This window comes from Vidua macroura, chromosome 2, assembly GCF_024509145.1.
Source record: "Vidua macroura isolate BioBank_ID:100142 chromosome 2, ASM2450914v1, whole genome shotgun sequence".
NCBI lineage: Eukaryota > Metazoa > Chordata > Aves > Passeriformes > Viduidae > Vidua > Vidua macroura.
In genome coordinates this window covers 15,820,168-15,834,983 of record NC_071572.1, presented here as the reverse complement: position 1 = coordinate 15,834,983, position 14,816 = coordinate 15,820,168, and the positions used below count along the sequence as shown (strand labels likewise).

Sequence of the window (14,816 nt, the reverse complement as noted above, 5' to 3'; positions counted from 1 at the left end):
TACAGAATAAAATAATTCTTGCTATAGATAACTTCCTTGAAATTACTTTTTTGTTTAAAACTTCTAGGTGTTTTTCCTTGTTTTTGTTATAATAGTGTCTCACTCTGGCATTCATAAGACTCCATGTCATTCATGGAGTTTTGAGTTCATGTTACCAGATTCCCTGCAAGAATCAGTGATTTTCAAAACAATCTTAACAAAGCCAGTGCCTTTTGAATAACAGAAAAATCCCAAATAAAGGGTACTGCCACTGAACAAATATTTTTGGCAGCTTGATTTTAATCTTCCAGCAGCTTTTGAAGGCAAAGATCTCAAACAAGCATATAAACTTTGTCTAGAGATTAAATGGGTCTAACTAGTTTGACTTCACTAATGTTTGAATTATAGCCCAGTTTGAGGCAAAAGAGTTGGGGCGAAAAGTGTTTTCATATGCGTCCATACTACTGCTGTGTGCCTCTAGTCATCTTTCACTAGCTTTCCTTTTCGGTTCAAGATTAAGTTCTCATAAAGAGCCCTCAGCAGAATCGGGCACAAAGCTGCCTGGAGCTAGTGTAAAAGAGGGGTCACTCGAGAGCAGTTTTCTTTTGGGAGTCCTCCTGTGTGCATCTGTGTTACCTGTGATGTCAGTCAGTCATGATGCACTTTGGGGAGAATGACGGAAGCTGGTTGGTGTGTTTCTTTGGGCCAGCTGAACTGTGTCACTAATGGTGACTGAAAAGCACTGAGTGGGTTGACAGGGTTTTGTCTTTACGGAATTACATGCAAATGCTTCTCTAGGTGCCATGAATTCGGGGGTAGCAGGGGACCAGCTTTCTGTGGCTCTTCTAATGAAGTGAAAAGGGAAGATGATACATGATCAGTGGGGAGAAGATGTATAGTATTGAATTTCATAGAATCATAGAATTTTAAAAGTTAGAAGAAACCTTAAAGATCATTTTCTCCCAACCCTCCCTGCCATCTGCAGGAACACCTCCCAATAGACAGAATTCTGAAGGCCTTAGCCAGCCTGGCCTTTAACACTGCTGGGGCTGGGGATCCACAACCTCCCTAGTTAGGGGATTTGAGAAAGGAAGATTAGCTGCTTGCAAGTCTAACCTTTTTTCCTAATAAAAAGCTAAAATTCATACTGAATAAACTTGCAGAACTGAAAATAAAAAATAAAAATAGTGGATCACAAGCTGCAGGCCTGTATAACTTTAAGCAGTTTATGAGAAATTTAGAAATTATGAATAAGGGACAAAGTAAACGGCATCTTAATTTCTTCTTGAACTTTTGGTACATTATCTCATAAGTTCCTTTACTGTTTCATCATATATCTAGGACGTGTTGAGTACACTGTATGGCAGGATGAGAACGTACAGTAATAACATTAGCAGATGCGTAATCAATTTATCACATACTCATTTCTGGAGGGACTTGTCGGTGAATAATGTTGGGAACTGAAGTAACAGATTTGGTAATGTTACTGAATAATGCTGATAGAAAACAATATATGTTCTGACTTTTCCTTTCTTTCTGACAAGTAATTTTGCTGTTCTGAACTTGGCTGACCAGTTTTGTTGTGTCCTGCCTACGTTATGGTGGCATTAATGGTTGTTTCAAGGTTTCTGTAGCAGTATTTCTGTCACTCAGCTGCAGCATGGGGACAGTCAGCTGCACCCTGTGCCTGGCACCAGCCTGTTTCAGTAGAGAGCTGAAGCAGCTCAGTGTGGGCTCTGTTCTCATGTTGATGAGTGCAACTGAGCAGATGCTCCTATTTTTCCAGGACCTCATTTTTTTTTACGTTCATTAGTGTAACCAGAAAGTCTGGACAAACAGCAAAAAGGCTTTTGTGAGAAGGAGATGCCAAATGAAATAGGAGGAGAACATATGGAAGGGAAAGGAAAGAGCATTTCGTACAATTCACCAGTTAAGAAAAAATTGATTAATTAAAACAGTAAATTAAACCACTGAAATAATTAATAAAGGACTGGGCAGCTTTTTCTAAAAAACAAAAGCGAACAAGAAAACCCTAACTATCCCTTTAATTTGGAACTCACTGCTTTATTTTCAAGTTACTGTGGTTGATTAACTCTGGAGTTGCTTCTAAAGTAACAACCCCTCCCCACATGATCTGCTTGTGTCTTGCTGAAGCAAATGTCATTGTGATTCTCCTCCACCCTTGGGTTGTCCTTTTGTTTTGTATGACCTGGTCAACACTGGGCTTTTGGCCAGCACCCCTGGCTTACAGTGACATCCCATTTGTGTGAGCTGAACCCAGCATTATTGAGGCACACTCACCCATTACACATAACTTAATTAAATGTATTCACTTCCATCCTACCATCCTGTTCTTCATAAGTAGTTCTGTCCTTGAGTCACTGAACTGTAAAAATTTATATTTCCAGTTCATGGTGAAACCAATTTAGGGTTTTTCTTTCCCCATTTTTGAATGTGGGATATATGCCTTTAATACTAAGGGAGCAAATGCAGTCTGAATTAGTAAAATCAAATTTCTAATAGAATAGCAGAGAAGTGGTAAGCCTAAAACTGCCAAAAAAACTTCGTTCTTTACCATATGTATAGTTGCTTAATTTGAAAAATTACTTCAGCATTTGGGGAGCACGGAAAAGATATTTTGAAGACATTTTTTTTTTCTGTTTATCACATTTCTTAAATAAGCTAATGGAAATAATTTAAAAATCTCATTTCTAGTTAGTCTAGCAAATTATTTTCCTTTAATTTTTTTCTTAATAATCACAGAAAATTGTAGTAGAAAGCTATTTTCTCCTGTAGAGTGTTCTTTCTGCCATATACTTTTTATCATTACAGCAGACAAATAAGAAATTAACAAAACAAAATTTGTTTTTATACCTAGCTATCAGCATACACCAAGCAGACCATAAATAATTATAAGCTTATTTTTGCTCACTGAGGTAGTTCCTGATGACATATTTGTTTGCCTCTGTTACACAGAAAATTATTTTATGCCAGTTAGTTGTTATTGTAATAGATATCCTGTGTATGGGATTACAAGGCCAGCTGTTGTGTCAGATGTATGGTGTTGATGGGTTCTGTCCATTATACCTGCTGCTAAGCTCTCCTGATCATAAAATGTAGAAGTAAATTAATTGTCTGTTAAAATTCTTAGTCTGTATTGGTGTGATACCATTGCTTTCTCTTACTGAAATAAATCACAGTACTAATTACATTATTTTCTGTTCTTTCCCCAGGAAACTATTGATTGCCTAGAAATTAAAAGAGGGTGTGAGAAGTCTGATTGATCAAGCTGGAAATTTTTTTCCCAAGAGCCTTTTCACAACTGCCTTTTGCAAAGTCTTCAGACAGTCCCATTTGTGCCATGTTTTGTGGCTCTCACCGTAAGAGGAATTTGTCTTGATGAAGATTCCTAACATTGGTAATGTGATGAATAAATTTGAGATCCTTGGGGTTGTAGGTGAAGGTAAGTAGTACCTTAATAAAAGATTAATTAGAATTTTGTAGATTTGACTCAGTCCTCCTGATGATAGTAGGTTACCAACTGCAAAATTTTTCTTGTATGTGTTTATTATCTATAGCTTCTGCTAATTTCCTTGTCAGATGGATGGAGGAGTTTGGAAGCTGAAAGGAAGGGAAGAGAAATAGAACAGTTTTGTGGGGGCTTGGGGTTTTTTTGTGGTTTTGTTTATTTTTTTCCTTTTAAAAGTTTAATGTATTGATTTCTCATTCGTGGTACTAGGGAGATGCAAGGCATTGAACTTACCTGCATGCATATTTTTTAAAAAATAATTTCAGTGTTTTAAAATCCATTTACTTTAGAGCAATTTTCATGAAATTTTTTCAGTGTACAGAGATTTCGTACCTGTGTATGGAAGTTCTGGATAATAATACTGGGAAAATGTTACTTCTATAGTCAGGAGGTTACTGAACACTGTTTTATCTTGCCACTTTTCATTTTTTTCTTTGAGATGGCTTATCGCTCATCTTCTCTGTTTCAGGAGCCTATGGCGTTGTACTTAAATGCAGACACAAGGTAGGTGAATTACTTTTAAGTCAGAGGGAAATGTTGGTATTTGAAGCAGTGACTTTTGATGAGAACTAACATGTGTGAGTCATGGCATCTGGGTTGGACTTTTCCTTGCAGTCAGTTACTTAATAGCAATCTTAATTACAAGTTTCAGAGGAAATGGCTATGTGTAGTACCAAATCTCATTTTTTGGTGTTTAATATTTCTCTAAAATATTACTAATATTTTATTAATTTCAACTTAGAGAGTTTTTAATAATATAGACCAAAAAATTATTTTGGAACACAGTTTATGCTCAAGCAGTCTTAATTAGAATGCCAAACTATTTGCCAAATACTGCTGTAGAAGCACTTGGCTGTCTTGGAAGGGGCAGGGGAGAGAAAGGGGAGTCCATGAGGGATTTCAACAGCTGTAGGATGATCAAATGGCAGTAAGAAAGCAGTGACTTTTTTGGTTGTTGATTTTAATTTGGAAAAGGAAGAAGTTAACAAGGAATGAAAAAACATTGTTTTATACAAAAATTAAGTCTGGCAACCTATCTACACTATTTTAACTAGTGTGTAAGTTGGATGTATCTGAACTTGCTGCTCATCAACACGGAGTTGACACAAACTACTTTGCTGTCTTTGGAGCTGCAGTGTAGTCATTTAACAAAATAACTTCTCTGAAGCAAGACATTTGAGAATCACAGAATTGCAGTGATCCAAGAATATATAAAAGTCTTTTTATGTAGTTCATACCTTTTTTCTAGAAAAAATTAGGACTGTGCTGAGGGTTTATGTTCCTGTGGTGGCTTTTAGTGTGTACACAGAAGGGCTTTTGCACACAGCGTATGGTTCTATCTGGTGTGTCTTACACTGTTGTACTGACTTAAAAAAGGAAAAAAAAAATTGAGCTTAAGATCCTCTCCAGCTGAAGCCTTGTTGGGCCTGGGGATGTATAACAGTCAGTAGAGTAACTTAGGTAAATTGGATCTTTTTAGATTTTCATGGTATGAAAATTCAGGGCGAGTAGTTTGAGAACACCTGGGTAGTGATGATACAGTTTGTACTAGGCATCTCTATTCTTTGTGGAAAGTAACCTCACCCAGACTCAGTAAGTTTCTCAGATTCCCTGCATTGGTGAGTGAAATTTAAGCTGTGCATGTCTATTCACGCTCATGCAGAAGAGTTCAGTACTCTGAAAGTATGGTATATTGGCAGGCTAATCTGTTGCCCAGGTTCCTATGAGAACACCTTGCAGCACACCAGATGACTAGAAAGGAAAAGCTTTCCTTTAGCAGAGGAAAGTGTTCCAACAGCCTGTGTAAGACTGCTGCCTCCCTTGTGAGCATCTAAATTTTTTGGTAGTCACACCATTTTTTCTGCAACTTCATCTTAATGGAAGCAGCTGTGCTAGAGGTTTAAACCAAAGTGGTATTTCTTTAAGCTTCTGGCAGGTGGGTTTACTGAAACCTAGGGTTTCCAGTTTTTGGAGATCTAAAGAAAAGGTGAGGCATGTTGCCGTTTTCATCTGATTTATGATTCTTGCTTAAAACAAGCTGCACCAAGCCTCTGAGAGCAGATGAGTTTAGGAGCTGTTGATTTTACCAAAAAAAGAGTAACTGTCTGAAAGTTAAATGTTGACCTTTCCTACTTGTGTAGGAATACAGAGATTATATACACTTTCATACAGTGTTAACAGACTTACCTGGACATGCAATGCAAGGACATATGGTTTGGGGTTTTTGTTGCATTTTTTGGGATTTTGGTGGGTTTTGGGGGTTTTTGTTGGATTTTTTGGTGGTGGTGGTGGTGTTTGTTTGTTTTTTTTTTGTTTGTTTGTTTGATTTTTGTTTGTTTGGTTTTTTTGGTTTTTTTTGGTTTTTTTTGTTTTTTTTTTACTGTTTGGCTGCTGTTAGGCATACATTTGAATGTAGAAGTATTTATATTAATGTTTATTAATAGTGGTAATATGCCAGAATCAAATTCCCAGCTATTTTACGTCAATATATCTCCACTGTATAATTGAGAGGGTAAATTTTGTGTGAAATGAGGAGCCAGCCCCTAATTGCAACAATTTTCCAACCTATAATCCACTAGTGCTTCAGTAAATATGTAGCTTTTTACCTCAGTGCATTTCACTGGCATATCTATATAGATTTAAGTAGGAGAGAATGGCATAAGGAACAAATACCTTGTCATTATTATATATATTTTTCCTTTGCTGAAGGAACATTACCAGAAAAGCTAAACTAGCTCCTCTAGAATGACTGTGTTTACATTATTATGCAGCCTGTTTTTATCCCAAATCATTCATTGCTAATTTTGGTTTGTGCATAAAGATTATTTGTTTATCTGAGGGGTTTTTTTTCTGATGCTAAGCTAATGCAAATAATGTTGAAAAAAAGCAGAGATTATGTTCTGAAAAGCTTTTTCCTATTTTTTCATTTAGTCAGAGGTTATTTCCTAAGGAAATACACTGAAATGCCTTGTGTTAAAAGTACTGGAAATACATTTGATAGTTACAAACTGTTTAAAAAGGCTGTCTTGGCTTATTTGAATTTTGGCTGTTTTCTGAAAAGAAAAGCCACTTAATCTGTTCAGTAGTGTCAGAGATCATGGCTGAGGAAAATAATCTTTTCTAATGTTTAAGACTTGTCAAATGTTTGCCCTTTGAATAAAACCAGTATCCCTTTTACTTTACAAAGTGGTCTTCCTGCTTCATGCAGAGTTGTTGGGCAATTACATGATTGGAAGATGCTGTGGTAAAGCCATAGGTCTCCAAAGATGGGCACATTGAGAAAGAAGCCTAAAGAAAAAAAAATTAAGCCAAAAGCCAGTGTGAAAAGGAAATGTTACACTGTGAGATAATAAACTGTGTTTATAGGAGGAACACTGACAATTGCAGCTGCAAGTAGAGTTTGTAAAAATGAGGTGAATACATCCATAGATGCCTGAGGTAAGTGGAGACTCTGTCTAGGTGGAGAAGATGATGACTCTGGAGCAAGGGTCGTTTCTTAGGATGAGGTAGAGCTCACCACACAGCCAGGCTGCAGAGGAAGATGAGTTCATACGAGCAGGCAGTCAAACCATGAGAGGTATTTCAACAAGGCTCTCAGGCAAGTGCTCTGATTCTTGGGGTGCCATGTGCAGGCCCAGGAGTTGGACTTTGGTGATTCTTGTGAGTCCCTTCCAAGTCCAGACATTCTATGATTCTATGCCTATATACATATATTTGTATGTATAAATTGATGGTGGTTTTTTAGGTTAGTCAGGTATGTAGGAAGGTGTGTGGTGATGCAGTTTCTCTGAAAGCATAGTTGAAATGGATGAAATCTCCTTGACTTCTCCTTCAGTATGCTGTGTGTTACCAAAGGCCTTGAGCCTGAGGGAAATACAGTTTAATGATTTGGAAGTTTGGTGCTAGTTGTTCTTAAAAGTCCAACATCTCCTACCTAATAAGATTTTGTTTTGGTCTTTCATTTTAGGAATGTTTTGGTGGTTCTTAATAGTATGAGGCATTTTTAGACCTTTTTCTTTGAGATAAACACCACTCAATTCCTATATTAAAAAGAAACAAAAAGAAATGTTAGTTAGAATTATTTGGCACTTCAATGCATTGAAGAAGAATGAAGAATAACCTCTGGAATAGGTTTAATACTTCCAGGCAATGTCTTCTTAGCCTGATATTTAATTTTGTCTTGTTTGCGCCTTCTGTAATACTCTTGCATTGTGTTCTGTTGTTAGTTTGCCTCAGAATACATGAAAGAAATATTTGCTGACTCCTTAAAGAAAGGTACATTTTACTCATTAGAAAATAAAGTGAATATGCACATATAGCAGAATCATTACATTTCTTTTGAGTATCTCAGCCTCTTTCATGTCTTCTATTACTAGAGCCCCTACGGAGCAGCATGGGTCATGGTTTTCTCAGTTGTCCCTTTGAAACCAATATTTTTTTTTGTTTGTTTGTTTCTACAGGTAACCCACTTCTTCACACTTCACACTATTTGCTTGTGTTTGAGCAGAGTCAGTAATTCCCCTTTTACCAATGCTGGCCAAGTTGTGAAAATTTTCCCATGGCCATCACTGTGCTTAGAGGAGGTAATTCTTGTAGAACAACCAGCTCTCAGACTCCTTTGCTCTTCAGGGCTGTCTCCAAGCAGATTGTAGAGCAAGGTGAAATCTGTTCCTTTGTAAGTCTAAGGTTGTATTTCTATTGTCACTCTCTCTTAATTATTTCAGAATCTTAAATTCCACTGTCACAGTGGAGATGCTGGTCTGCTGTAATACCCATAAGAAAGGCGCGCAGGCTCTGTAAATTGTAATTTAAAGTGTTTCTTCTTCAGTGAGTATTAACATCACTATAACAAAGTAAAGATGGAACAGGTGCTGGGAATCTTCAGTTGTGCAGCATTAAAATGGCCTCTGATCAGAATGCAGTATACTGTGAAGACCAGTCTGTAAGAAGGGTTTTTTCTCTATTTTCATTATTCAAGCTATTGCAGGATTCTTTTAAAAGAAAACCCCTGATCATTTCTATTGTTAAATGGAAAGATGTTTGCAGGAGAACTTCTTGCTACATCAGTGGATAAAGGCAGGGCCACGCAGGTTATGTATCTTCAGATGCTGAGTGGGAGCTGCTTGCAGGCTCCTCTGGTACAATGACCTGGCTGAGTTTGTCCTGCAGCCTGGGCCACCTCAGGTGAACTCTGACGTGCATCACTAATGCCTCCTTGTACAGTGGTCTTCTGTCAGGGTGCCTCTGAGGTTATCATCAGCCTTCACATTCCTGTTGGTTCATTGATCAATGCCAAGCAATTGCCTTCTCTGTTTTCCAAAAATCTGATTGTCTCCATCATGCTGTATTACCCTTGCAGCAAATGTTGGAGTGCTTTAAGTCCTCTGTGAAAACTGGACTTTATTGTAAGGCTTCCCTTAAAAGACTTTATCTATTTTGCTTTCTTCATAAGGTGCTTTGAAGCAGGTGTTCCCCCTAATGTAACCTGTATTGTTCTGTCTTCCAGCCCTTTAAAAAACTTTTGTCTTAGCTATTTGAAAGAAATGTACATGCATTCAAGCCCCCTTCTCTGCAAGGATGTCCTTGCCTTTGTAGGATATTTAACAGAAGATGAGCTGTGTCTGTTGTGGCAGAGCTCTGGTCACACAAGCTATTCCACTACATTTTTTGTACCCCTAAAGAGCAGTGCCATCATCTAGGGTGACAGGTAGTTCAGATATTGCATATTTCTAGAACTGTGCACTAATTCCTAGATCCTCCTGGTCTTTTCTCAGAAATTTTATGCACAGGCACCAGGAACCTGCTCATGCTGCTTTCATAAAGCAAATGAGAATTTCATACTCACAGAAAATTTGGGTTTTCTCTAATATTATCATAAAAGCAGAGTCTGAATTTCCCTGGTGGATGTTAGAATCCCTTTTCCAACTCTTGTGTCTGCTGATGTGATTAACACCTTTGCTCTTTAAATCTGCCAACCATTTTTAACTTGTTGCGTTCCCCTTTAGTGTCAAAATTAAAAGGGAAGTGTACTTGTTTATAAAAGCTGCAGGTTTTTTCAGTGTGTTGTATTTTTTCATGTACTTTCTTTAGATTTGGCTCTCAAGCTTCCTTAGCTCCCCAGCATGTGTTAAGTCAAGTACTTGGACTGAAGAACACAGTCATTGCAGTTTATCTTTAACTTTCATGGTATAATCTTTTGTACTGAAATGGGTGCAGCTTATTTTTGTTTTACTGTGGATGTGATTGATTTGACAGTAGTTCCTGTTTGGTTGATTGAAAAATTAAATGATGAGTAAATGAAAAATCTGAGTTCTCAAAATGAAACCAGATTGCTGCCTGTGTTTTTTTCCCATCATCCTCAAATTTTTTGCTGATTTTTTTTTTTGTGTGTAATTAAAAGCAATATGCTAATTTTCTCAATTGATCAAATTTGGTTTGGCTTTGTGGCAAGATTTTTGGTTTTAATTGTTGCCAGGCTAAAATCTCTGCATACGGTTTTCTTTCAGTAATGGCAACTTACCTATAGAAGATTATTCCATTATTGCTGTTATTCCTTGGGATAAAGCATCATATCACTGGTGGTTTTTTTGTGCCAAAACTTGTGTGAAACACATACAATAAATATGAGACTTTTTGGACCTTCTGGATAAATAGAGTTTGCCAGCAGTAAATGTTTGCAGTAGTCAAAGTTGAGATCTGTCCTAAGTATTATGTGAGGAAAATAGATCTATTAGGCAAGTGGTAGTGCTGAAGTCATAATAACTCTTTAATAACCACTTGCTTCAACTTCTCTATGAGGCAGTGAATTACCTTTTGAATTCCTTACAGAATTCTGGTCTGAAATGTCAGATATAGAGTATTTTTTTGGTGGATTCCAAGCTCTACTTCCATGGCATTCCCTTGAGTGCAGCAGTGAGAGGCAAGCTTGATTAGTGCTGATTCACTTGAGGCATTGCTTTCTATACATGTAAGAGACATACAGTGACCATCTGTAACTGCTTCCTATGCAGGGTGGATGTGAATCTGGTATTGGCAGTTTATATAGCTTTCATTTTTCATTGATGCATTGTGACATTTGTCTTTACCTGAACCTCTTCCATAGTCCTCTCAGTCCCCTGTGGCAGGGGGAAACAAACAATCAGATAGCATTGTATCAATGTGGTTTTAAATGTGATTGATGTCAATAAAGTGCTGATTTACATTCAAGGAAGTGGAAGACTCATATATGTACTGTTAGTGCTGCAAAGATAGATACTTGTGCAGGATGGAGCATAGAAACTGAACTTGCTGAGTTCCCACAGTTTGAGCAGACCGCTACTAATTTAGTCTCCCCTCTCACTCCCAAGGTAGGCTGTAATATTCTCCATATCACAATACTACTGCCTTTTATTTATTTCCTCAAAATCTTATTCCTGAGTCACTCTCATTCTTCAGTTATTTTAAAGAGTTTTTTCATAATACGTTTCTTAATAAAACCCATTAAGGCAGTAATTTTGAAGAAACTATCATATTCTAAAATGCCTTATCCACATTACTGGGAAAAAAATGGATCTTTGGTGTTGTCCTAATTTCCTCAAAGTCTGAGTCCTGGGATTAACTGAAGTAAATATTTGGGTTCACATTTGTAAGGCTATGTAGGATGAGGGGATGAAGTAAGGTAGTCCCAGATCTTCTTTTCATTTCTTTTATTGTTTTCTGTCTGTTACTTCTGCTATACATTGCTAAGATATACTCTGTTTCAAGGTTTTATTTAATTTGATCTTATATAAACCTTTGCTATCTTTATCAGTCACATACAATTATTTATTTAAAAGGGCCTGGCCAGATTTCAACAAAGTGGGCATGAATGCATTTTTAAATGCATTAAATTACCAGGGGGAATGGCAAGGGAGGTTTAGGTTGGATATCAGGAAAAGGTTCTTCACCCAGAGGGTGGCTGGGCACTGGAACAGGCTCCCCAGGGAGGTGGTCACAGCACTGAGCCTAACAGAGTTCCACAGGTATTTGGACAATGCTCTCAGGAACATGGTGTGATTCCTGGTGTGCCCTGTGCATGGCCAGGAGTTGGACTTGAGGATCCTTGTGGGTCCTTTCCAACTAAGGATATTTGATGATTTTTTGAAAGTTAAATGTTTTTTGTTAATAACATCAGTCACTTTGTAGCCATATCAATGGAATGATGCTGCTTTGATGTCTGCAGTTTTGCTGTGTTGTTTCCCTTTGAGTCTTTTCTGACAGTTCAAACTGGTGTTTGTTTGAAAGTTCCCTTGTAGGATACTCCATTCCCTTACCTCTCCTTTGTGCTTGTCATGTTATGAACCCTGCTCAGATATGGATGGTATTCAGTACTAAAAATTCTCATTCTGTCCCTCCTTTGCTCCCAATGGCTAATATTTAGAAATGGAAGGTGCAGGGCAAATATAAGAGACAGCTTTCAGAGTGGAGAAATTAACTTGCTCTGGAAGGGGATACTAAATTTTTTTTTCTTTTCAGATATGTTCAGTTTAAAGCAGTACAGTGTGAGGGTCTTTGCTCTCAGTACCACAAATTAGGATGACTTAAGTTGGCTTGTCCATGATAACATTTCGTGCAGTACAAAGCTGGGGTGCAGGGACAGCTGTGATGCAGAAATCTTCAAAACAAGAAGGGTGAGGGAGACAATCAGGGAATCACCCTTGTACTTTAGTAATGGAGGTAGGTGAAAGAAGCATAGAAGCCTGAATTAAAAATAACAAGAGTGATTCATTTTGCTTTGGAAAGATATGTAAAATGTATTACTGATGGTTTTCAGTTTAAATTAAGTCAAAGACAAGCAATTTGTTGCAGTCACAGTATCTCAGATCAGTATTTCTTTTAATTAGACAGTTTCTTCCAGTTGGTCACAGTAATGGCTGTGTATAAACCAGACGTCTTTTGCTCTTTTTCTTATGTTTCGTAAACAAACTGTATGTATTTTTGATAGTATTTTACATAATCCTTTATATGAATTCTTGCTGTGGCTACAGGTGTTGCTAAGTGAGAGGTTACTGCTTGTGCCACAAATAAGAACTTGGCTTGGAAGATTGCCAGTAAATAAACAAGCCCCTAGTAGTTGCTGCAAAATCCATCTGCAAAGGGATTATATATCATTACACTTGTAATAATAGAGGAATCATATTCAGACCAGCAGCAGTGTGTTCTGTAGCTGCCCTTAATGGCTCTTAATTGCAAACAGCTTGTAGAGCTGTATCTCATTTTAAGGTCCTTGTACTTGAAATCTTATTTTTAAGTGTGGATGTGATGAGCACTCAAAGCAAGGCTATCTGTACAAATAATTTTTTCTTGCAAAAAATTGAAAATTTTATGCTGATAATTAAAGTTTAGGAACATGACTATGGTATTTCTTAGAAGCATCAGCAGAAGAAATCGAAATAGATGAGTTTTAGAGACCTGATATAGGGTATGGATCATTAGGAAAGTAGTGGTGCAAGCAAGGGAATTTATAGTTAATGCAAATTATTATATGGGAGAGGGAACAGCATATGGCTAATTAGAGGACTACATCTGTAGTAGTATGAACTTGGTTGAATATTGGATTACAATCTGGTCTTGTCATTAAATTACAAATTACTGTGTAGCATAATTGATGCAAACAAAATGGTATTTTTAAATTTTAGGTTAATTGTTTTCCTGTGAGGGATTCTTGTGGGGTTTTTAAACTGTTCTAGGACACATGAGCAGCTCTAAGAGCACTAGGTTAATAATTGATTTCTGGACACTCTGTGTATTTCAACAAATGCCGCTAAGAGCATAACTCACTGTTTCAGAAGATAATTCATGTAGATTATTAAATGTACCATGGTAAAAATGGGTCTGGATCATCTGTCTGGCTTTCAAAATTATTTGTATCAACCAAGTTGATCTAAAATTTAAATACACTAAAGTGTCTTGAATATGCCATTTGCATTACCTTATTTTCTTAATTTTCTTTTTTTGTGAATTTAAAGTTCTTTTTTTAAAAACTCAGGAGTCCTGCAAAATGAGCAGTTGACAGTGTAGGTAAAGCATTCACAATAACAGTGGAAACTTTCTATAATTTCATTTTTTTCTGAAAACGTATAGGCTCTTCTTGGCACTGCGTTTTTTTAATCAGTAAAGATTACAGCGTGTTTTTAAATAGTAAATTGTCCCTCTGAATGTCCTGGTTAAAGCAATTTATATTTCCATGATTACTCACTTCTGCGTAATTCCTAACTCATTGAATACCCTCCTAAAATATAGAAAAGCCCCTTTCTATTCTTTTTGAATAAAAATTCTTGGAATATATAACTTGTTTTGAAGTATAGTGGTATTTACTTCTCATTCAAAGCCTGGATAACAATAAATGGGGGAAAAAGAAAGTAGTTTCCTTTTATACGATTACAGCTGTTAAAATTTGTACAAATTTGTAAATTCTTATGCAAAGGACCTAATAATTGTACTTATAATGTGTGGTTTGATCACAGCTAAGTGAGGGACTAAGTAAGGGACTAGACAAACCTGACCCCAAAGTGTGGTGATTAAGAAGTTTTGGATACAGTGGGAAGGCAGGCTGAGCTTTTGAATAGAGGCCACTTTTGCTCAGACTGCTTTGTGCTCTTTTTTCAACCAATAGCAGTTGTTCAATGTTTGCACAGAACTGGAGTAATTTTTTATGAGATCTATGCCTTATACACATATTACAATTCTGAAACTCTTCAAAATACATACTTATTTTTGCTGTGTGTAGTTGCACCTGCACCTGGACAATAAAGCTTGATGAGTCTGCTTCTTGCTTTTTTTCAAGAATAGTCCAATTGCATGCTAGCTTCTCATTTTCTAAAGTATATCTATTTATGCTCTTCTTATTAAGGATAAAAACTAAAACATCATCTGGATTTTTAAAGTGTTTGCATTTTTACTATTCCTGATGCATTTTTGTTTAAATTGCTAAATTAGATCAATCTTTATGCAAGTTCCTTTTAAGCTCTAACACCATAGAACATAATGGTTTTACTTTGCCCATTATGAGAAATTATACACTTTATGCAATTTTATTTTCACTTTTTCAGATGTGTAGCAAAGTGAGGATTTGTTTCTGAACAGAACAGGTAACTCTTTTTTGGAAACAGATACCAACATTGCTCTCCAATTTTATAGTTGCTTGTACCTTAAAACCTTTGATAAGGCATCTTCTGTTTCTTCCTCCATGTGAAAACTAATTTCTGTGTAGTACTGGGTGTAGAAAGATTAGTATAATGAAGTTCAGTATCAGTCTTGCATAAAGGGAGGGTGAATATTTGCAGGTCTT

At 36.7% G+C, this 14,816-nt stretch overlaps 1 protein-coding gene across 1 annotated transcript in view; it reads left to right on the top strand.

Annotated features, from left to right (window-relative positions):
- Nucleotides 1-3,254: 3,254 nt before the first annotated feature.
- CDKL5 (cyclin dependent kinase like 5) overlaps nucleotides 3,255-14,816 on the top strand; it is a 77,200-nt gene continuing 65,638 nt past the window's right edge. The window contains exons 1-2 of the mRNA XM_053971529.1: nucleotides 3,255-3,442; nucleotides 3,978-4,012. Coding sequence (XP_053827504.1) covers nucleotides 3,379-3,442; nucleotides 3,978-4,012 — 99 coding nt within the window. The 5' untranslated portion in view covers nucleotides 3,255-3,378. The remainder of the gene's footprint in view (nucleotides 3,443-3,977; nucleotides 4,013-14,816) is intronic.